We start from the raw sequence: 25,022 nt of genomic DNA, 5'->3' as shown, positions 1-25,022 counted from the left end.
GACACTGCCCCACTCCACGACCCTCCAGGTCGCAGCAAATCCAGTCTTGACCACAATGCCCGTCCAGAGAGACGAATGGCAGGCGAATCACCCGTGACAGGATGAATTGCATTCCTGTAATGGAGCAAAAAGACATCGACCACTGTCTGCACAGGTGCAACACCCCCCCCTGCGCAAATCCCGTTTCAACATCTTAACAAACGACTCAGCCTGCCCATTCGTCTCAGGATGATATGGTGCGGACCTTAGATGTCGAATACCATTTTGGCGCAATAAAGCGGAGTTGATACTAACACGCTTGCTTCTTGTGTTCCACTGCACCTCGTACACCATAGTTGGCTGACGAGGATGGTTGAAAACGGACATGTGCCCGTTTTCGTCGGAGACGACTTCGAATTGTTTTCGGAGCAATTGGGATGCTATTTCCACGCGAATGATGTGGTCGACGAGAGCAAACAGAAGTCGATCTTGCTCGCTTCGCTTTCGGCGGAGCTTTATCGACTACTGAGTGATTTGGTGGAGCCGGACAAGCCCCGTGATGACGGGCTGTCGTTTCGGGACATTGTGGAGAAGATGAAAGCACACATGGCGCCGGAGAAGTCATTACAACTTGCTCGATACCAGTTCGATCGCCTCTCGAAAGCTGCAGTGGAGCGAGTCGCTGATTTCGTGGCGCGGATTAAGCATTCTTCCGTGGCCTGCAAGTTCACGGCGGGGGAGCGTCCGGCTTGGCTCAGAGATCGTTTTATTGCTGGTTTACAGGATGCGAAGATGGTTTCGGCGGTTCTACGGCTGAAGGATGAAGCCATTACATTCGACTCGGCGGTCAGCACGGCTACAGCGGTCGAGCAGACTCGCGGAGATGTTCGGGCCATCGCCGGCCACGCGAGGTCGCGAGCATCCCGGGACGCGCGCACGACCTTCGGTGCGGGTCGGACGTCGCCACGCGGCCGCACGTGTGGCGAAGTGACCCCGTGGACGTGTTTGGGATGCGGAGGTAGACACCTGCACCGTGCGTGCCCGTATAAAGGCACCGTGTGTTTAAATTGTCACAAGGTGGGTCATCTGAAGCGTGTGTGCCGTGGGGCGCCGGCCACCGTTAAGGTCATGGACGGCGATGTGCGAGGCGACCCGGGGCGGAACCGGCGGCCGTTGTTGAGCCTAATTTCAATTGGCCCGGCGGCGGCGCGCCCGATGACGGTGGAAATCGAAGTGAACAAAACGCCGATCACGTTTCAGGTCGATACGGGAGCGGCTGTGTCGATCATCGGTGAACAGACCGCGCGTAGACTCAACGGCCTGAAGCTTATCAGGTCAAACTTCACGCTGTTCACGTACACCCGCGAGAAGATAACGCCAGTCGGGATGGCAGACGTGTCTGTGCGGTACCAAGGCCAGGTCGCCATGCTTCCGTTATACGTCGTGCGGGGGAGGGGACCGTCTCTCCTCGGCCGAGACTGGCTGGCCCGCATCAGGCTAGACTGGGCCGCAGTTCACCTTGTGCAACCCGTGCCGAGCCGGTGGGAGGATCAGTTGGAGAAGATTCTTCAAAGACATCAAGGTTTGTTTTGCGATGACCTTGGGAAACTCAAGGGCGTGAAGGCAAAACTCTTCCTGAAGGAGGGGGTGGTTCCTCGTTTTTGTAAACCACGTCCGGTGCCGTATGCCCTGCAGGACAAGGTCAAGGGTGAACTGGATAGGCTGGAGGCCTGTGGAGTGATCGAACGGGTGTCGTACTCAGATTGGGCCACCCCGGTTGTCACGGTGCTGAAACGGAATGGAGACGTCCGATTGTGCGGGGACTTCAAATCCACGGTTAACCCGGGGCTCAGCGTGGAGCAATATCCATTGCCGTCAATCGATGAAATATATGCGCGATTGGCGGGGAGTCAATACTTCACGAAGCTAGACCTGCGTGATACAGCACAATATTGTGATCGTTTCGCAGACAGAGCGTCGATATTATCTTCCTTCCTTCCGGGATGCATCTTGTCGCGATGGTTCAAAAGTTTGGAAGGACGTAGTGACGCATTTGACATCACGACCGAGCAGTGCAGACATTGCGCGCAGTCCACGCCATCTCGACTGACATTCGTGAATCCAAATTTGATATAGCTGTCATTCCATTTTCGAACCTTCGACATCTGAGAAAAAAATTGAAAAAAACAAAATTATAACGTTTTTCTAAACATTGGTTTACTATGAATGCTCTGTGGGCTCCGCCTTCTCTTTTAAAATCGTGGTTAAACTCATCTACCCTTTTTACTTTGACACTATGACCGGAAACTCGTCACCTTAATTGTACATTACAAGCTTCTGCATTCTGAATCGCAGTTTTTCGGCGTCCGCTCATGGCCCCCCGGTCGAAGACCGATGGCCCCGTTGGGGGGGCCATGGGCCCCCGGTTGAGAAACGCTGACCTAGGAGGTACGCACACTCACCTCTAAGCTGTGCAGCCTGGGTTTAAATCCTGATCCAGCTATAAACTGTCATCCTGGAGTTTCACAGGCAGTTTGATTTATCAATGTGTGCCATCCCTCGAATAGATGTTAAACCGGGCACCCCATCAACCGACATTAGTTAGTGGACATGAAGGATCCAACGGCGTCCTTCGCGAAGAGTAGGCGAGCGATCTCCAGCACCCTGAACAAATTCCAAATTTCTGCCCCAACTACTGCTGGGAGAGGGATGGCAAACTGCCCAGCATGACCCTTGGCAAAGAAACTGCTTCGACAGAACCAACACTCTGAAACACAGAGTATGGTACTTCGGATCAGATTACCTAATTGACAACGAACACCTCAAACAACTAGGCTGTGTGCGCACAAAGGGAATGTTTCATGCTGATGCTATGCGAGTTCAAATACCAAGTCAGCCACTTCCTCTTTCAATAATTTCTTCACAAAAAGCAAGCACCAATTGTTCTGACTCCCATTGTGACAATAATTCCTTTCGACTTCCTGTGGACATGGGTCAAACCCAAATGCCAATTGCTGACGTTCCAGCAATTGCCAAAGAAAATAACTACTCCAGCAAACTTTTGAGGCATGCATGTATACAGTATATTTGTCAGATTTGGAGTTGTAATTTTATGCTCATGGATTAAAAACGAGTCCCTATTGTATACAGCTGGAAACGCAGCAGGAGTAATGGAATAAAAGGGTGGGGGGGGGGGGGAGATGAAATAATCCCACATGCATAGGTGATTAAAAAATAAAATACATGAGTATTTTTATGATTATATTACTTGAACATTATAAAATGGGTTGATAGGATAGCTTAGGAGGTATGCACAATTGCCTTTGAGCTATCACTCCAGTGTTTTGCAAACAGGGTGATTAATTAATGTGTGTGTCGTCCATCGGAAGGAGGTCAAGCCAGAGGACCCATATGCCAGCAATAATTGTTGGTTGACATACAGATCCTAAGATATCTTTCGTGAAGCGTAGGCAAGTCATCGCAAGCAGCCTGAATAAATTACAAATCCCGACCTATAACTGTGGGTAACAAGTAATCTGGTCTTTTTGGATACCCCTTGATACCCGTTTACACTGCTCGTTATCTCAGTGTGGGGCTGTTATCTGGTGCAGCAGCTCCGACAAGAAACACAAATTTACATTCGCAGTTTCTTCACAAGTCATGTGTGAATGGCCTTGTTCAGCATTGAAGGACAACAATGATGATTATCAAATGATTTCAAGGTAATGATCTGTTGATTGGCATGAATGTTACACATCATTATAAGCTGATGAGATCAGACAATACTCCATTCTCATTAGCATCATTGTGTTTCTGTGACCTACCATATTCGTTCATAATTCAAAACAAATGCTCACCAAAAAAGCACTTTCTGGACATCTTCAAAGCCAATTATTGGAACAATTCACAGGGATTCATATTCATAGTTCGTTGCAGACTAATGGGGCTATGCCTATTTTAGAAGAGTATACATGATTTCATTGCAAACACCCTGGACAATGAATGGGTTGAAAAACCACATGACGTGGCCAAAATCGTTTAAATTTGAGCATTTGTTCTTTTTAAGCAAAACCAAGTTGGTTAACTTGTGCATTTTCTTCAATGTGGTTTGTGCAGAAGTGGATTTGAACAACAATTAAATATTACATCATTAAAGGGTCAGCCACAGACTAGTCAGACTGGTCTTCAACCATGCAACCCTTCACTAAACATTTAAAAAATTTTAACCAAACGTTTTAATACCTTTGTGCATCACGCTGAAGAAGCATGCAAAATTTCACGCTCTAAAACTATCAAAAACAGGGGTTTATTTTTTTTTTTCAAATAATTCGCAAAGGAACTTTTCTTGCTTCTTTGTGTTCCGAAGAAATTTTTTTTTAAATGCAGTACTCAAACCTGGAAGCTTCAGAAGCTATTGCAAAATGACACCACAATAAAATGAGTTCCCTCACGAGGAACTCCAATGCAGAAGGACGCTATTCGACCCATCATGCGGTGTGTGTGTGTGTGTGTCTGTCTGTCTATCTGTGTCTTTCTTCAGTTTGTGTCGATATATGCATCCACCCCTCTATCTGTGTATCCGTCCACCCGCACTTGCATTCCTCTCTCTGTCTGTCCACACTTGCGATCCTGGCATATGTGCGCACGTCATATAGCATTTAAACTTGGGATCCTGGCATATGAGCTATGTTTACAAATGGGAACACCAAACAGATAAAGCAAAATAGATTGTGTTGCAAAGGGAAGGCAATGATGATGACAAATATAATGTGATATGTGAGCACCTGTACTGTAATGCAACAGTCTCCCATCCAACAGTTGTAGAAGCACCGAGCCAGTTTTTGCACCATAAGTCAGGCTGATCACGAAACCTTCCACCTCGATCTGTGACCTGCATATTAAGATAATGTTCAAAAGATTATGGCACTTTGAGTGGGGCAATTAAAAAAAGAAACCAAAATACATAATTGCATGACCAAAATATGGATGAAGTTCGTTGCAGAAGATTATTGCAGAAGATCAAATCTTATTGCAGAAGATTTTTCGTGGAAGAAGCGAGAGAGTTTGGAGAGGGTAGGTAAGCATGCTCTGGCTCTGAGATTAGTTCTGAGGTGGATCCCAGTGACCAATTCCAAGCTGATAAGGCACTTGAGGACAATTTCTAGGTTGTACACAGGAACTTATGAGAGGGCCAGGCAAATTTCTTGAGATAAAAAAGGCACCATTTGTCTGCTGAAAAATAACATAAAAAATTGATGAAATTGTAAAACAAATTCCCACAACCCAAACAACAAACATTAGTGTTTCCAATCAGCTTTCAGTCAGAGAACAAGTGGTTGGTACAGTTTACATTTTGCATATCCTGCATACTTTTTGCAACTTTGTTTATCCTTGAAACTTTGATCATCTTCCTTTAAATATAAACAATATAAACCATGCAATTTAATGCGCCACTTTCTTTCAGCTTTCTGAACCCACAGATACCTTCTGTATACGTTCACAACCACCCGCTCTCCAATACATACAGCATCATGTGATATGTAGCAACATATGTCTGCTCTTAAAAAGCCAGCATTGTATCTACAATGATCTTGTCTTTGCAGAACACCATTACAAGTGATACTCACACATCAATCTGTATTACTTTTGAAGTCAACACCATTTCATGCAGGTGACACACTTCTCATGCTCCGTGTCCATTCATATGTGTCGTGCCAAAGTCAGGCCCGATAAGACCGAAAATGGGATGTATTTATCTTATTGGCTTAAACTGAGTGATGAGTACCGGCCTTCTCATCATAAATTTTGAAGTATATTTTTAAGTTTAACTCGTGAATAAATTACAGTATGCAAAGTAAAACCTTTGAACCATGAATAAGCATCTTGCTCGTCACCTGATGGTTACCTGATAAGCAGAGAACCTTCGTGCTCCTGGCCAGTGTGACATTCCTCAGCCACAAGATGTAACAGAATCGAAGAGGTGGTAGAGGGAGCAGTTGAAAGAGCCAGGAAGGTGTCTCCGCCCAACCAGGTAAGCTGATGGAGATCTGAGGCACTCCTCCGACCTTCCATGGTTCCTTCAAGCCTAATGCGCACACACTTGAAAAGGTAAATGAAAATACAGCAAAACTTGTCAAATGAGACCAAAGTACCAAACTCAAGTATCCCAGAATAACACAACAGAGACCTGGTAGCTACATGTGTTGTGCAGCCATATGGTATACATTGGTATACAGCATATACTGCTATACCCGTCTATGCAAAGGGTGATAAGTGAAAACAAAAGCATTTTGGAATTTTTTATACCAACCTAAAAGTACCAGCCAGCACTGGGGTGGATATCAACTTCCGAAAGCCATTAGCTGTATCGCAGCAAATTGTGGGATCCATCTGGTCAAGGCCTAAAACCAGAACACATGATTTCATTACTTAGAAAATCTTATATATTTATTTATATGTCAAGTAAATAAAATAGATGATAAGTGGAAGCACTGTAGACCTGGCAATGTTATTTGCTTCTAATAGTTACATTTGCAGAAATGTTGGTATTTGATCAAATTTTGGTTCAAATGAGAATTACCCAAATTCTAAACCTCACTGCACGTCTTTGGAAGAAATGTTGACCTGTCATGCAGAAATGATCGACAAAAAAGCCGTGAATCCAATTGCAGGAAAATTGCTTCCAACTTGTTTATTCTGCACAACTAGCAAGTTACCTGTGCCCGTACGGGATTCTAAACGGGATAGGGATGAAGGCGGCAAAAATGCAAATGGCCTCTTCAATCATGGAGCTGGCAAGCAGGGAGAAACCATTCATATTTATTGCCACATCTGATGCAATTTAAATGCTCTAATGGTGGTGATCGGTTATCCGTTTGAAACTATTTGTTCGATGTATGTATCTTTTTGATGCATATGGTCCGTAATAAAAAAATTGTATTGGTATCAAAGCCAGTGACCAATTGCAAAGTAATAGTAGGATTTTATGTTGCAATCTTTGAGAAATTCCTATTTCAGCATGAAGTTTTGCCTCAACTGTTTGGAGCAAAATATTTTATAAATCCAGCTCGGTGTCATGTATGAAAAAAAAAATCTCAAAAGTTGAATAGCACTGAATCACATCTGAACAGCATTTGAAAAGAAAGCCCTGTTAATGCAACTAGAACAAATGACATCCCAACGGAAAGAAACATCTGATGAAAACCACTCACCATGTCGATAGATGAGAAGGCGTCCATCAGTGATCAACACAGCCAGGTCTGCGGGACTCTCTTGCTGAGGGCAGAATGCCACTTGCATAGCAGGGGCAGGCAGCAGGGCTTGCCAGGCTGCCATTGGTGGAGGCACCACGAGGAAACGGAAAGGCGTCACAAGTAGCCGATCTACAATCATCCAGAAGTAAAAAGAAAAAAAAATTTAAGGAGCCAAAGATTAAAAAGATAAGCTAGAAAAGTAAACTTTACACACCAAACTGAGCAAGAATGGAAAACAAGAAAAGTAAATTGAGAATGAAGGAAAAGCTTTCCAATTAAGCAAAGATGGATTAGAAATCAATGGAGGATTTGTTTTTCTTTTCTTCTTGTACTGATACCTCCATCAATGACAGCAACACTGCTGTCGTCTTTTTCACCACCCGCACAGCTGACATCGGTCACCCATTGCCACTCAAAAGCCATGTAGGTGCCATCCGCATGGAGCACGTGCAACTTGCGGGCACGTTCGGGATCCCAGCAGAGAGCAGCTACCCGTCGATCCCCACCCTTAGCCCAGCGCAAGCTCTGCTTTAGGTACCAGTGGTAATTACTCACAGTCCATAGCTGGACTGCAATAGGTCACACAAACAATCATGGGAGGGGGGGGGGGAAGAGGGGGCTATTACAAGTCATAACTAGAAAGCATCCCAAAATGCAAATCCTACCCACATCTGCTTTGTACTCAAACTAAACTTGATGAAAATGACAGTTTAAAAAAATTGTATATTTTATTAATTTGTGTTTTCCATATTCTCATAATAAAAGTTTGTTGAAGATTTGATGACAAAAGCTCAAATTGGAAAAATCGTATGATTTGGACATACACACTGAATCTCAATGGAAAATAAAATAGAAACAAGGAAGCGATTAAAAAGAGGGCATTTCACGATTGACACTGCAACAGGGATAATAAACTCAATATTTTCATAATAAACGTTTGATGACGAAAGCTCAAATGGTAAAAAAAACGATTCTTTGACAGGCTTTGACAGACAGACAGACAGGCAGACAAATGCAATTGCAAAACCCCGTCGCCTGCTGCGTTGGGTTTTGGGGGGGGGAGGGGGAGGGACAGCCTAATAATATAGGCCAAAACAATCATACTCACTGTGACAATATAGTGCCTCAACTGTAGCTTGTTCATCAGCAGATGGCTCCTGATCTTCCAACCAAAGTGCCAAAATGCTCGAATCGGAATTCCAAAGCATCTCTTTCACCTGCAAATAGCTTACAGTCATTGCATAAAGGACAACAACTTGAGCAGAGCACAACAAATCAGGAGACAGAGACTTTCAACCGCCAGGTATGAAATCAAGATAAACCGTCAATTTAGCTCCACCCTGAACATTCTGGGCCAAATTTACAAAAGGCATTTAGGAATTAGATGCCATGTAGAATCGCAAATCATGTGATGATCACCTGTTCAAAGTTAATCATCAATCGCTGAAGAGTGATTATCTAATGCGTGATAAAAACCTAATCACAAGCGTTTAAATAACAAATAAACTTTTACACGTTTAGCGAGGGCATGTTTAAGTTCATGAAAGAAGCATTGCACGGCTTGTAATTGCTAGTTTATATGGGACGGTGAATATGGATGCTAGGATTGCTTGAATTCACTCAAGGGGAGGCAGAAGAGGTGGGGAATAGGGCAGTTCACTGACATGCATTGAGAAACTTCAAGGATAGATGCAATGAAGAAGTATGACCGTGTCAAATTTGTCTGGAGTTACAGACGCTAAAAGGAATCATTGTGTTTGCTGCTGAATAAAGTGCAAGATGACTTGGATCATCCTGCAATGAGGAGCAATGTGCTGAATCCCATTCAACAATTGTCCGTGGCGCTGCGATTCTATGGAAGTGCATCATTTCAATTGGATGTTGTAGATATGTGCGGTGTTTCACAGGCTAATCAGCTGTTTAGCTCCCTTTGTAAATTGCTATCTAGACAGGTGATTAGCTGTGCGCACACAACAATGTTTTTGCCACGTTTAAGGGTTAGGCATGTGTTGGCAAGAAGCTTGCAAAGCGCCTCTCATAAATTCAGCCCTCTGTTTACCTCAACAAAATGAGAACCTCTTACCAAGACACTGTCCCTGCCAAAGGGTAATGTAAACTCTCCATGTGCTAGGCCATTGCGTTCAAAGAAGATCACGTCATGTTTATTGGGTTTTCGTTGTGTGCTGGCAATCAGGCTTCCAGAGGGCCTAACATAGAAAGGAATAAATGTGGGTTTTGTAGATACACATTGTCTATAAAGTACCTTCATCATATATTTCATTATAAATAATCACATCAAACTGCTATTGAAGATATTTCATTACAAGATCTTCACAAGCATTTAAATATTCTGCAAATGCTTGGACCAATCACACAACTATGTGATCGATGGGAACCTGTTATGGTAATACAATGCTCAGTGCAATTCATAGGAAAAAAAACATCCTCACCTACAGTCAGATCATGACAGTTACGAACGAGAAAGGCACTCAGTAGAGCGCATACCTCCTTCTGGCTGAACGCTTTGTGTCCCACTAATAGGATGGATCTGCATCCACACCATAACTAGAATCTAACTGGCTTGTTCTTGTCACCGACCCAAATCATGCACTAAGTTTTGTCACAACCCATCCATAACTTCTGGAAATATCAAGCCAAGTATAGTTTTGGCCACATCTCTCAATGGTACAGAATCACTTTCAAAAATTGTTGTTTCCAAATCTATATCCGAATCCAGGTCTTCACCAAAACGGAATCGATTCTCCGAGTCACACTCCCAACCTGTCCACTAAGTTTTGACCGAATGTGTCCATAACATTTTGAGATATCGTGATAAAAATCGTTTTGGGCCCTATCTCGCAATGTTGAAGAATATTAAAAAAAAAAATTCCAGTATCCGGATTTGGTTCTTCACCAAAATGTAATTGATTCATCTTTGTCACACTCACAACCTGTCCACCAAGTTTCATCCAAATCCATCATTAACTTTTTGAGATATCCTGCAAACAGACAGACAAACAAACAAGCAGTCATAGACTGGTACTTACGAAATAGTCAACTTGACCTCTGACCTTGTCTAATAAAAGCTGTCTCTCGAGAAGGTAGTGACGCAAACCAGAAGTTTCTACGATAATTCTGTATCAAACCATCAAAAATCGTAACATCGACCGAAGCAAAAATCTCCATTTCTCCACGCAATTATACCTTAACGTAACTCAACGACGAGTCTGCTCGAGCGCACTGCATCATGGGACGACCCGTGACGCGTTGAGTGAAATATTTTTTATACAATCTTAAAACGTCTCCAAAACATCCGATTTTTACCAGAATTTCTACAACCGAGTTTTAAGCGTCCTAAGCGATCGCAAAAACCGAAGACAAAATTAAAATCGAAGTTAAAATGAACTCGTAACGTCGAGCGAAGCAAAAATACTCCATTTCTCCACGTGAATTTACGGAATTATGTTTGACCTCACTGTGACCTTGACCTTTGACCGATTTTGACCAAAATCTAATCAGCACGAGCCATCACCCTCCTGAATCACGTGGTCTAATTTGACATTGGTAGCTTCTTCCGTTCTCGAGTTATCGTGCCTACAAACAAACAAACAAACAAACAGAAACGGAAGGCATCAATATACTTACGAAATCTTTAGATTTCAGAAGTAACAAACAAACAGACAGACAGACAGGGGTGAAAACAACCTCAGTCCACCTTCAGTGGTGGAGGTAACAATTTGAAGACTAACAGCTTGTACAAAAAGTTTATCAACTTCTTCCCAGAAAGTTTTGAATGACAGCATAGGGTACCAAGGGACATGAAGATAAGTCCCTTACATTCCAAGAATTATGTCAGAAGCATAAACTGCACTTTTTTATCAGCAAAAAAGGTAAAAGTTGGGGTTGCGGTTAATACACGGGTATAGAAAAAAAAATCAGTCTTAAAAATGATCAATGCTTCATTTCAATTATATTCCAAACGAGAACGGGCACTCATAGAGTGCATACCTTCGCCGCCACTACTTTTTTGTTCTTGGCATGAGTGTGGGGAACTGGTTTCATATGAATGGTCTTATGACACAAACCACATATCTATAATGTCATGACCCCCCCCCGACTTTCGGGGGCTACGGACGACACAACAATCAACTCGCGTCATTTTGGCGAGTCTTCACTCGCAAGCTCGGTGAATACGTTTCAACAAGAGAAGGTAATCTCGTTTGATGCTGGTTTCATGCAAATCGAATAAGAATTGACTGAGTTATGCCGTAAACCGCATATTTTTCAAGGGACGTGACCCTCCCCCGACATTTTACCCCAACCGGTGACATGTGTTATTACGTCATTGTGTCACAAGATTGGGCATTAAATTCTGAACATTTTGGTGCTGGGTTCATGTAAAGCGGACAAGAATTGACCGCATTATGACAAAAACCGCATATTTTTCAAGGTCGTGACCCCCCTGACCTTTGACCCCTAACCGGTAACAAGAGTATGGGCGTCATTGTGTCATATTGCATATCACAAGATGAGGCGTTGAATTCTGAACATTTTGGCGTTAGTTGCATGCAAATTGAATAAAAATTGATCGTGTTATCGTAAAAAGACGATTTTGACCTTTTCGTGACCTTGACCTTGACCTTTGACCCGAACGATCCCAAAATCTAATCGAATGCTTCCTGGCTGATAACCAATCATCCCACCAAATTTCATGCAATTCGGTTTTATACTTTTTGAGTTATACGAATCACAAGATTACAAATAAATAAATAAATAAATAAATACACGCCGACCAAAACATAACCTTTCGCAGAATGCGAAGGTAATGAACACCTTTATTTAGCAGTCAGAACTGCAGTTATGTTCAATTCTGCCATTTAAATTTTGAAAATTGGTTCAGGTTAAGGGTTTGTACAGCGTTTTGTTAACCATGTGCAGAAATTTCATTTTTTTTAAAAGGACACATCCAGAGTTTAGATGTGTGGCATCTATAGAGCTTTGCGGCTCTGAAAACGCCATGAAACACAAAAGAAGAAGAAGAACACCTGGTCTCATCAAAAGAAGAAATAGTCACAATGGCTATAGTCCAATAATGGAGCACCCACCTCAAATAAGCTTGCGCACAACCTTACGTGCATCCCACAACAGGCTGGGGGTAGTCACCTGACCCACAAAAACGGCCACTCAACACTACTCGTCACGAGAAGGACCGATTCACCGTCATGCTCGCCTGCACCGCAGATGGTGGCAAGCTTCCCGCGTTTGTCATGTTGAAGAGGAAGACAATGACAAAAGACAAGTTTCCAACCAGCATCATTGTTCGTGTGCAGCAGAAGGGGAATTATGTTTGTGACTTGTCCAGGACTGGGTACGCACGGTTGGGAGTAGTAGGCCGCATGGCAGTCTCTTCCGACGACGGAGCATGCTAGACCTGAATGCATTCAGTAGTCACAAGACCGACAACACCAAAGTGCTGCTCCGTCGCATTAACACTGATCTCATCATCCCAGGTGGGATGACATCGCTCCTGCAGCCCCTCGATGTGTACATCAACAAGCCGTTCAGGAATGGGCTAGGTCGCTGCTGGTCCGACTGAATAATTAATGGGGAGAAGACCTACACCAAAAGGGGGAGAATGAGAAAGGTCGACCTTTTGATGATCTGTGGCTGGATCTGTGGTGTTTCGCTTCATTGTACATTATATTGAAGATACTGTATCACGTGTGCTACGGATGATGGCATGAAGTCATCACGTGGACGGAGAAGGAGTGGTTCATGGCTGGAGTGATGGATTAAACGGATCGCTCTTGATGTTCCTTGGCATTGTGGTGTTTCTCCTGCTTCCTTCTTATTGCAGATTACAACAGAATCATCAAGGTGTGGGAGAAGATACTGTCAGACATCATCAAGTGAGCATTTCTGAAATGCTGCATCTCCAATAGCATGGACAGCACAGAAGACGACAAAATTTGGGAGGAAGAGGCTGCAAATGATGGTGACAGCAATGGGGACTTGCTCTACCCTGGATTTGGACAAGGAGCTACGTGCCATCTTCAACAAGGAAAGCACCGATGAGGATTTCCTTGGGTTAAACTGAAAAGTTTCATGAAACCCAAACGGCCCTTTTCAGGGCCAAAAATCCACAAGAAATATTACCGGTATGAATCTCTTTTCTTCCTTTTTCTAGGAACAAAAAAAATCCTTGATAATATTTTTTTTTAAAGAAAGAAAAATAAAAACTTCTTGGTATCCTCGACTCTCTTCTCAACTTCTTGAAAATGAGAATGAGACTGTTCAACAAAATTAATTGGACATGGGAGTAAGCTTGTTGATACCTCCATCGCGTTGTTCTATGCAAAGTTAATGCACAAACATATTTAGATCTCGATCAGAAAATAAAATTACCAATATAATCATTTATTTTGAGTGAAAAACATGGGTGCAGTAAATACACGGCCGTGGTTTATACACCGGAATATACAGTAATTCCATTTTATCCAATTTGTTTAAACCCAAAGACCTCATTTGTCAAAAAGCAGAGTGCCAGATCCCCATCCAGTCATGTGACCTTATGGGAGCATTTGATGGTAGTTTCACACTGTTTGCAAAGGGCAAAAACAAGCTCAAATGAGCTAAGATCCGCGTCCTCTTAATGATGACGTCATAAAAACGAATGACGTCATTGTGATGTATCAGGTTTGCGATAAATTATCTGTGCTAATGCCCGACTTGATTCCCGCAAAACAAAATTCAAACAGCTAGCCAATTCGGAGATAATGGTATAGGCGATTTCCATTAACGGTGATATTATGACGTCAACTTTTTTTCTAGGAAGAATTTCCAAAATCGAGATGGTTACTGCCTGAACGTGGGCTTTCTGCATATACATGGCAAGTTTCACGAAGATCCGATGAAAACTCTGGGTTGTGAAACAAAAAATGTCAAAAAATAGGACTGACGTCATAAAAATTGATATGACGTCATAGTGATGTATCATATGTGCGGTAATTCATCTCTGCTAATGCCCTGTTCAGAGTTCAGAAAGCTTGCCTAGTTTCTGAGACAATTTTTTAGGCGATTTCCATCAGCGGAGATATTTTGACGTCACAACTTTTTTTCTCGGAGGAATTTTCAAAATCAGAGATGGTTACTCTCTGCGCAGGGTATTTTTACATATATATACAGTGGGGAGAACAAGTATTTGATACACTGCTGATTTTGCAGGTTTTCTCACTTACAAAGCACGTAGAGGTCTGTAATTTTTATCATAGGTACACTTCAACTGTGAAAGGTGGAATCTAAAACAAAAATCCTGAAAAATCACATTGTATGATTTTTAAATAATTAAATTTGCATTTTATTGCATGAAATAAGTATTTGATACATCAGAAAAACAGAACTTAATATGTGGTACAGAAACCTTTGTTTGCAATTACAGAGATCAGACGTTTCCAATATAGTTCTTAACCAGGTTTGCACAGACTGCAGCAGGGATTTTGGCCCACACCACCATACAGATCTTCTCCAGATCCTTCAGGTTTCGGGGCTGTCGCTGGGCAACACAGACTTTCAGCTCCGTCCAAAGATTTTCTCTTGGGTTCAGGTCTGGAGACTGGCTAGGCCACTCCAGGACCTTGAGATGCTTCTTACGGAGCCACGCCTTAGTTGCCCTGGCTGTGTGTTTCGGGTCGTTGTCATGCTGGAAGACCCAGCCACGCCCCATCTTCAATGCTCTTGTTGAGGGAAGGAGGTTGTTGGCCAAGATCTCGTGATACATGGCCCCATCCATCCTCCCTTCAATATGGTGCAGTCGTCCTGTCCCCTTTGCAGAAAAGCATCCCTAAAGAATGATGTTTCCACTTCCATGCTTCACGGTTGGGATGGTGTTCTTGCGGTTGTACTCATCCTTCTTCTTCCTCCAAACACGGCGAGTGGAGTTTAAACCAAAAAGCTCTATTTTGGTCTCATCAGACCACATGACCTTCTCCCATTCCTCCTCTGGATCATCCAGATGGACATTGGCAAACTTCAGACGGGCCTGGACATGCGCTGGCTTGAGCAGAGGGACCTTGCGTACGCTGCAGGATTTTAATCCATGACGGCGTAGTGTGTTATTTATGGTTTTCTTTGATACTGTGGTCCCAGCTCTCTTCAGGTCATTGATCAGGTCCTGCCATGTAGTTCTGGGCTGATCCCTCACCTTTCTCATGATCATTGAGGCTCGACGAGGTGAGATCCTGCATGGAGCCCCAGACCGAGGGAGATTGACTGTTATCTTGAACGTCTTCCATTGCCTTCTCACCAAGCTGCTTGCCTATTGTCCTGTAGCCCATCCCAACCTTGTGAAAGTCTACAATTTTGTCCCTGATGTCCTTAGACAGCTCTCTGGTCTTGCCCATTGTGGAGAGGTTAGAGTCTGATTGATTGAGTGTGGACAGCTGTCTTTTATGCAGATAACAAGTTCAAACAGGTGCAGTTAATACAGGTAATGAGTGGAGAATAGGAGGGCTTCTTAAAGATAAAACTAACAGGTCTGTGAGAGCCAGAATTCTCACTGGTTGGAAGATGATCAAATACTTATTTCATGCAATAAAATGCAAATTAATTATTTAAAAATCATACAATGTGATTTTTCAGGATTTTTGTTTTAGATTCCGTCTTTCACAGTTGAAGTGTACCTATGATAAAAATTACAGACCTGTACGTGCTTTGTAAGTGAGAAAACCTGCAAAATCGGCAGTGTATCAAATACTTGTTCTCCCCAATATATATATATATATATATATATATATATATATATATATATATATATATATATATATATATATATATATATATATATATCTATATATATCTATATATATCTATATATGTCAAGTTTCAGGAGGTTTCGATGAAAACTGTAGGCTGTGAAACAAAAAATGTCAAAAAATAGGAATGATGCCATAAAAATTGATATGACATCATAGTGATGTATCATATGTGTGGTAATTCATCTCTGCTAATGCCCTGCTCGATTCCCGCAAACAGAATTCAAAAAGCTTGCCGAGTTTCGGAGATAATTTTTTAGGTGATTTCCATTGGCGGAGATATTTTGATGTCATAACTTTTTTTTCTGGGAGGAATTTTCAAAATCGGAGATGGTTACTGTCTGCGCAGGGTATTTTTCATATATGCGCCAAGTTTCAGGAAGTTTCGATGAAAACTGTAGGCTGTGAAACAAAAAAAGTCCACAAGAACAACAATGTGAGTAAGACTTGGAGATCCTCCACGAGGATCTGAAAAAATAAAAAACTCCAAGGAAAAAAAAAATTAAAACAATTGCAATTCACAGATCTACGCTTTCCGTAACTCAAATTATGTATCCAGCGAGCCCGTTGGATCAAAAATAGTACCATGCCACATGATCAACTGAACTCTCCATGTAGAAGACCTTCCACGAAGGAGTAAGGCTTACAATGTCATATTTATTAATTTCCAGATCACAAATCACACCCCAGTACAACCGATGTATTGATTTTACTGTTTAGTGCTTTAGAGTACACCAGAAAGAGAAAAATGTAGATGCAGGAGCAGTTGAAAACGTCATTATGGCTCGTAATGAATATTTTCTAAACAACTCAACATTGTCTTGTTTCGCAATCACTGTTCACACAAGGAAACAAATTTCATTTTTACAATTTCTTTGGTTACAAAGTTACATGCCTTATGTAATGAATACAGAATGAGCCACAGCCATATTTGTGGGAGGCTTCTGGGCAATACAAAATTCCAAGGTGTGTTTATATCGATTTCTTTTCTTGAAGCGCATCATGGAAAAACAAGGACTCAACTAGTACAGAATATAGAAGATATGAGTGATATCTATTTCATGCACACAAGGTCAATGCATGGGCGCTATGGTCAATATGATCTGAAAAAGGGCTCACTACTACCTTTACCATGCACTTCTGAAGAGGTATAGGCATCATATCATCAAAAAGAGAAACCAGAGTGTAAACTTAAATGCTTGGCTTGAAAAAGGTTTGTACAGTCATTCCCATAAGTGGACACATCAAATGTACTGCTGAATGCCTGCAAATGATCTCAAGGTGATTGATTGCACCTATCGTGATGCGTGCAATTCAAGGAAAACATTCCCCTTTTAGTGTTGTCCCGAAGGAGTTGCGAGACTATTGAAACACCCTGTCAGAGTGTGTGTGTGTGTGTGTGTGTGTGTGTGTGTGTGTGTGTGTGTGTGTGTGTGTGTGTGTGTGTGTGTGTGTGTGTGTGTGTGTGTGTGTGTGTGTGTGTGTGTGTGTGTGTGTGTGTGTGTGTGTGTGTGTGTCTCCACGTCTACATATTTTGGTTTAAATTTTCTTTGCAACCACTTGTCTGATCAATTGAAACTTTTAACATCGGAGGTACTCCCCTTGGATAATATTTTATTGACAATGCTGACGTCATTGGTCACATGGTATGGCAGCAATATTGGATTAAAGGGGAAAATTTGGACATCATCTCCGAAACCGCTCAATGAAAAAAAAAAACATTGAAATTTGGCATACGTACGTCAACAACTCCCCATGGAGTGAATAGGCTAACAACGATGATATCATTGGTGAAGTGGTATTCCAGCAATAGTTGGTTGAATTGAAATTCTAATCCCAAAAAATCTGAAATTTCATATATCTGATCTATGACCGGATGTGAGTAAAGGATTGAACTTATGACTTCATCGGTCACGTGGTCTGGCAGCAATATTGGATTGAATATAAAAACATTAAATTCTTCTTCAGAACCGCTTAACAGATCGATGTGAAAATGAGGAATAAAGTTTGGATTTTTTTTTCACATTCACCATCATTGATACAATTTAGCCTTAATGTGCATAGACATGGTTGTTATATATCCTAACAATCAATCAATAAATTTATGGATAATGGCAATGTATGTGACATAATAGGGTGCATGGATGATACGGTTAGGCCAAAAAAAAAAAATGTTGCATTGGCGTAACCCGCCCGACCCTAAAAATTCCGCCGACCCTACGTTTTTTTTTGTTTTTTTGCTATCGAAAAATTTTGCCGACCCTATTTCATTGCTATTTTTGTTGTTTTGCTATCGTTTTCAAGTATCTTGTTGATTGCGATCGCGATCGCAAAAACCCGGAAGTGTTTCGGACAGAACCCGCCGACAAAAAGGGTGGTACTCGAGCCGGGGGAGATTTTGGGAGGGATTTATTAGGAAAAAATAAATAAATAAATAAATAAAGATCCCGACCGACCTACCCTATTTTTCAGTGACCCGTTACGCCAATGCAACATTTTTTTTTTTTGGCCTTATATGGGTCATAATATCAGTGGACCATAATAGTAGTGTGTTCAGTTAATGATGGTATTTTTATTCAGAATAAGCACACGAGGCACGACTATGTGCTCTACTGAGTGCCATTATACTTTTACCATGTTATCATCTGTCAAACGCAGTGATGAGGCTATCTTGAAGCATGTGACTATTCACTGGAATCATCAAATTCACCCACAGTAAAGAAGGACATTTAGATGTGAAGGTGGTTACTTATTGCACAAATGTCATGGAAACATGGCTCTGCATCTAATAACATCCACGAAGTTTTTAACAGGGGAGGTTATGCAGATTGTTTATTGGGAATTGCACAAAACAAATTGAATGTTAAAACATACATTAACATCTCACACTAACCCCATTAAAAAAACGTTGGAAAATTCAGGTTAAAACATATGGCTACAATTTGAGTTGGCATGCTCTGCATGAGCAGTTGCTTTTAATGGGCAATACTTTGTCAGATTATTGACAGAAAAATAATCCCCTTTCAGCCCGAGTATCAAATACCTACTTCCAGCACACAGGATGCTCCAATCCCGCAATGGCCTCACTCGTAGACTGCAGAACACCTTCCCTGCTCCACACACGCAGCTTACGTGCCCCTGTGTGGCATGTACAACTTACCAAAAATATTTACAAGATAAATAATTTCTAAGTAAAATTAGAGTGGAGGTAATTTTGTCATGCAATTTTCTCACGGTATTTCCTCCCGAGGTGCAAAATTACAGGTTCACAAAGTCTCCAACTATAATCAAAACCACTACCGCTGTACATTCATCCTAAAGAGGATTACACTGTTGTGCAGAGGTGTTTAATTTACCTGTGGCTGGACACACTGAGCTGACCACAAAATATTGACCATCACCTCTCCAACTTATCTGCACCTTTTGGTCATCTGATGGACTCGCAACCAGTTTTTCCTGCAATACACACTCACAGAGTGTCCTATCCAGACCAGAACCTCATGCAACTTGTGGAAAACAACATCTTGTCATTTCAATTTGAAACAACTAATGATGTAAAATGATAATTAAAAGATTACTTTGTTTTCCCACTTTGGGACACATGACATTAAAGAATTATGAATCAACAACTGTGTGGAATTTCCCAGTAATTTGTGGACACAGCCAAGTCTCAGATGCTCAGCAAAACCTTCTCTTCCATTATACAGTACCACATGCTACTGATGGGCATTTGGCAGCTGCATCACCCTCTGTTGACATAGAATCGATTATATTTGGTCTCATCCATGAAAAATGTCTTCAATATTGGTAAATCTCACAATCTCACACTGTCGCTCCAGAAGGATTGTAAAGCAAACCCACCTCTCTGTTTTGTTGATCAGCCACTGGAAGAGGTTTATGCTTTTAAATGTATAGACCTCACCATCAGACAAGATCTCTCTTGGGCTGACCACATAACAAAGCTGGCCTGCTAAGCCAGCCACAGACTGGGCACCCTCCGTATTTCCAAATTATTCCTCGAGAAATGGGAAATACTAACAGCCTACAAGGCCTTTGCCCGTCGCTCGATGGAATGTTTCGCTCTCCGATGGGGTGGCATCATATCACCACATCTGTCTATCCCAGATTTCTCTCAACATTTTTGCAATCTCCCATGATGAGGCTGAAGCACAAAGAGTCAAAGACCTATTGCTCTCACTTTACACAGGTCAGTGGCTTATGTTTGTTTCACCACCTCTCCTCCTGTCTTGTTTCCTCTGCTCTCTCAGCCCTCAAATCCTCCAACACATGTTCTCACACGAACCCCATTCTGGTTAAACTCTGAAAATTGAGGCTTTCCACCAACCTCAACTCTTTTGCTCCTCTTTTCTTCCATTTGTGGAACTGCCTGGTTTTGTACATGGTTCAATTGCACTCTTTCGTCCAGAGTTTCAAAAGCAGGCAGTGCACAACCACCTAATGTCATTTCATCCCAATTGATTATCTTTTCTCACCCCATTAACCCTACCTCAAACAACCATCTGGCTTAATGTGTTCCCTCCTATCCTCTTTCCTTTTTTCGATTCATTCAATCTCTTGCTTGTAACGAAATGTGGTCCCACTGCCCCACTGTCAGTGCGTTTCCTTTTCACCCTCAATCACCCCACTTCCATGAGCCAAGATTTTTGTGTGGAAAACAATGGTGGTCATACACATTAAAGCCATTTCTGCCAATGTAAACTTGTTTGTGAACATGTGTAGACTGCCATTGCTAATTTACACACTCATTTCAGACAGACAGTTACATTGTTGTCCCATTACTGTGGCTTCCATTGAGTTAGTTCTACTTGATCATAATATGGGCAAGATGGAAAGTACCAGTAAAAAAGAAAAACAACATTACAAGCTTCAAACCCTTTTTTGCTTAATTTTGTGAGGAATATCCCACCACCCCCAGCTCTCCTTTTATGACTACAACCTTCCCCAATCCAAAATCCACGATCTAATGCTGCCATTCCATTTGAGCCTTGTTCAGCCAACACAGAATGGATGGGGAGCATATTTATATGGCGCACACAATATTGTTATGGTTGTGGGGGTAGATGGAGGAATTTAATAGGGAACTTAGCAATGAATAGAGTAGTTTAGTCTGTGGACGTGTAGGAGGCATCTCAATGTGATCAAGTTGGGAACTTGTGAGCTGAAGTGTTACGTATCACCACATGGGGTGTGGTGCAGTGTTAATTAGCCAGGGAGTAAGAATAAGTTCCCCAGTATGTAATCGTCCCTCTGTGATTTTTCCCTGTGATTCACAGAAATCTGTGAATCGCCCCTCTAAATATAATATATGACCGTTTTTACAGCCATTTTTCCCTGCTGTGCAGGGGTTTGGCTTTTTCTTGAGGCAATGTTTTATGGCCGGATGCCCTTCCTGACGCCAACCCTGGTCGCCTCTTACGACACACAGTGATATGGTACACCTATTCTAACTGGGGCATACACTGGGACCAGTACACTGGCACTCATTTCGCCGTCCTCGGAAGGATGACAGGCTGAGTCAACCCCCTGGTGTTAATTCAGCAGCCAACGGGGCTTGAACTCAGGACCCTGGGATCCCAAGCCGCCACCCTAACCACTAAGCCAACACCAGGCTTTGTGAATCGCCCCTCTGTGATATGTATATTTCAAGATTGGCAATAAAGGAGGGGAAACGCATTCGAAAAACAACTACAAGCAAACAATCCAAGCAGGCAGAAGCCCCGCCTCCAAGGGTAACGCGGGCGAAGTTATGCCCCCGAGCCCAAGGATTGATGGGCGTGACATCAGAGGTAACCAGGCGTGCCAAGTGGGCGGATGCCCACTCGTCACGGGTTAGATCGACGCACAAAGCAGCTGCACCGAGTCTCAGAGCCTTAGTGTTGAGTACCACTCGCGGATTGCCTGACGTATGTTTGTCCTGCTACAAGAGAAGTGCCATGTGGCGTGCGTTTGCACGCGCTGGTGGAATCGCCTCGATTCCAAATTCCACAAAGACCAGCTCTGGCCCAAGCTAAGTACAAGAATAAAGGAAGGGTTTTCTTTTTATTTTGTTTCCCCTTTGTCTGTATTTAAGTCTGTGTGAAGAGTGCCTCGACTTTCGGATATATTGCTGCAGGGCCGAGCGTCGGCCGCGAGCACGACCGCGAGATGGAGCTACAGAGTCGGCTCGACCGATCGCCCGGAATTCAGATCGTACTTCTTCAGAAAACTCCGGAAAAGTACAGGTCCCTTTTTGGACCGAACTCGCCAATAGACAGACCACGTGGGGTATGGTCGATTGCCAATTTCAATTTACCTAAATACTCATGTGGTCTAACCTACTGGGGAAATTCACCCTCGATGGCACCCGTACGGAACGAGCTGCTCAGCGTACTCATTCTGTGTGTGATCCGAGCGGTTTGATCGCCGAGTTCCGTCGGTCCTGAATACCCTGTTACAATGGCAATGGCCTGGCTAACTTTCCAACATGCAGCCTGCTCAGTCAATGAAAGAATTAAATAGACGCGAACGAGCTGAAACATTCAACAATTGGGGTATTTATTCACAATTGGGGATGAGGGGGGCACATAAGGGCAGAGCTAAACCGAATATTAATAAGCAATATGCAAGGTATGTACAACAAGAGCACTTATACAGTTCACTACTTCCTATACTGGCGCCACAAACACATACGCACACACCCAAAGAATCGGACCAATGGTCTTTATTCGGACCTCCAGCCCGGAGGACAGTCGGGCTGAAGACCAGATTCTGCCTTGGACCTGCCCACCTCGTGTGGTCTTTGAGCTGTTTGGACCAGGCACCAGCGAGGGCGAGCTGAATCCAACCACCGCGAGCCGCGATCAGCTTTCTGAGCTCCGGCGGATCCCCTCGCGCTCTGGAACACGCGCTGGTGAGACGAGGTGCCAATCCTTCCCAATCCGCTGCGTCGATTCCCCCGAAGCACCACCAACCAAGAAAAGCAAAAGAACCGAACCAGAGCAGAGCGAACACGAACAAGAACCACGAACAAGAACCAAGAAGAACCAATTTCTGTCTCTCTCTTCCCTTCTTATCCCTCTCGGGTGCGGCTCGCTTCCAGCATGACTCATTCGCCGTCGGTGGGGGCTGTCGCATCCCATTTCTTGGAGTCCCCCACGCGAGCGGATTTATGTCCATATTAGGGCATGGAATTCAATTCGTTCATCGTTGGGTGGGGGCTGACGCACCCCATTTCTTGGAGTTGTTGTTATCGTTGGTGTTAAATAAAAGAAAACCTGACTATTAAAGTAACTTCACAGCACATTTACATTTATTCACCCATTAGACTAGGGGGGATGGATTCTAACTAGAAACACATACTAATCGAAATAACTAAGCTATAGGAACCTGAGAATGTCTGTGTGCTCATGGCTTCTCGATTCGCAACAATATTTACTTCACGTTATTATCATTACCTTTTGAATTATTGTCCTTTGTAAATATTTGTCTATTTTCATTAAATGTGTTCCTTTTAAGAAGCTGTATCCATGTATTTGTAGTGGGGTTTGAGTATAAACTCCCCTTGTGCTGTGCTCCTCTGCCCCTCCGCCATTGCGCCCCCTTCCCGTGTGTGGATTAATATCTGAATCTCGGCTGTTGGCCTTCAAGGGAGAAGCTTAGCCATCCATCCAGGTCGGGGTTAAACACCCTGTACATGACAATATGGACACGATGTGGCAGGTGGTGCTGGATTGCATCCCATGGGAGATTTATAAAAGGGAATCCCACAGTATGGAAGGACATGACCCAGGGAGAGAGAGTGAGATAGAGATAGAGATAAACAAAGTAGTTGGTGAAAATGGAAGAGACATTGGAGAGTTGTTGGACATAGCGCAGTGAAACTTTTATGACAGAACATCAGCTGGCTGCATTTCTGCACTAGTCCGTCCAGTGCTGATCCACACCTTCATCTTAGCCTGTACCAGCTCACTGCATGTGTGCCAGCCTCCACCACCAACAGACGCCAATTCCCTGTTACGTTCTGTTATTTTCTCCTGCACCCGGAGTAAGATTGATTTATTGCTTTGCTAACCCTATCTATGGTGACCCATCCAATTGTTGTTAGTCTTGCAGCAATCGTTTTAGGTTCATATTATATGTTATGTTTGCATTGTCAGGACTCCAATGCACTTTGCGCCCTTGCTGCCATATAGTTGCTTTTATAGTAAGTATTTCAATGATTCTTGCTGTGCTTGACTTTATCGTCATCATTCTTGGGATTAAAACTTTATCAAATGAATAGCATGGGGACATGTTCTCTTCCCCCATCAGGCTGTTAGGAAAGCAGGAAGCCATTTGGAAAATGCAAGGTTGCAAATTCAGCAAACCACCATTCAGCTCTCTCAGGGCCACGCCCGGCACATACACAGTGGGTGAGCGGAAGCTTGCACGTGATGGTTAATAACATCCTTCATGCCAACTAGTAAGTTGCCTTTGCTTTAAAGCAAAGAGTATCATTCAAGAACTTAAATGGCTTAATCAATGGAGGATTCAAACCAGAGAATGCCCAAATTAATGAACTCATGTGAACCTCGAAAAGGAAGCAGATGATCAGGTCTCACCTGTTGCTTCTGATAGGCCGCTTTCTTCCCAGCTGAACCTTGGAACTGCGTCTCCTTCTTTCCCCAACCCAATGTTATGAACTTTGCTGCAGAAATGGCAACAGGCAACAATTCACACGAATCGAATAGCTGACAAGACAACACTCCAAAATAAAGGAATTAATAGGAGAAGTCGAAGAAGGGAATAAACAGCCATTTGGAAGTCAAAGAAGATTTAATATGTTCTAGGTTGATGTGAAAAATCACACAAAGCTCAAACAGTATGTGTAAATCCATAAAGGGGTAAAAAAAAATAGTCTGCGTTGAAACTTTACATTGCTTTCTTAGAACTATGAATCCCTTTATCCTTGATCGAGATTGACAAAAACTATAATTCATGG

At 42.8% G+C, this 25,022-nt stretch overlaps 1 protein-coding gene across 6 annotated transcripts in view; it reads right to left on the bottom strand.

The window, feature by feature from the left end:
* Window positions 1–25,022, bottom strand: part of ELP1 (elongator acetyltransferase complex subunit 1) — a 109,621-nt gene that overhangs the window by 70,795 nt on the left and 13,804 nt on the right. For all 6 annotated transcript variants that reach the window (XM_085874877.1, XM_085874873.1, XM_085874879.1 and 3 more), the window contains exons 6-15: window positions 24,643–24,728; window positions 19,399–19,498; window positions 19,090–19,180; window positions 9,316–9,439; window positions 8,341–8,449; window positions 7,571–7,801; window positions 7,191–7,361; window positions 6,290–6,380; window positions 5,885–6,064; window positions 4,764–4,870 (exon numbers count right to left, since the gene is read on the bottom strand). In XM_085874877.1, the coding sequence (XP_085731003.1) occupies window positions 4,764–4,870; window positions 5,885–6,064; window positions 6,290–6,380; window positions 7,191–7,361; window positions 7,571–7,801; window positions 8,341–8,449; window positions 9,316–9,439; window positions 19,090–19,180; window positions 19,399–19,498; window positions 24,643–24,728 (1,290 nt within the window). The remainder of the gene's footprint in view (window positions 1–4,763; window positions 4,871–5,884; window positions 6,065–6,289; window positions 6,381–7,190; window positions 7,362–7,570; window positions 7,802–8,340; window positions 8,450–9,315; window positions 9,440–19,089; window positions 19,181–19,398; window positions 19,499–24,642; window positions 24,729–25,022) is intronic.

The sequence above is a fragment of the Eptatretus burgeri genome, chromosome 3 (genome assembly GCF_056783735.1).
Source record: "Eptatretus burgeri isolate ZD-2024b chromosome 3, Ebu_testis_v1, whole genome shotgun sequence".
NCBI classification, from domain to species: Eukaryota; Metazoa; Chordata; class Myxini; order Myxiniformes; family Myxinidae; genus Eptatretus; species Eptatretus burgeri.
This window is presented reverse-complemented; position numbering and strand designations above follow the sequence as displayed.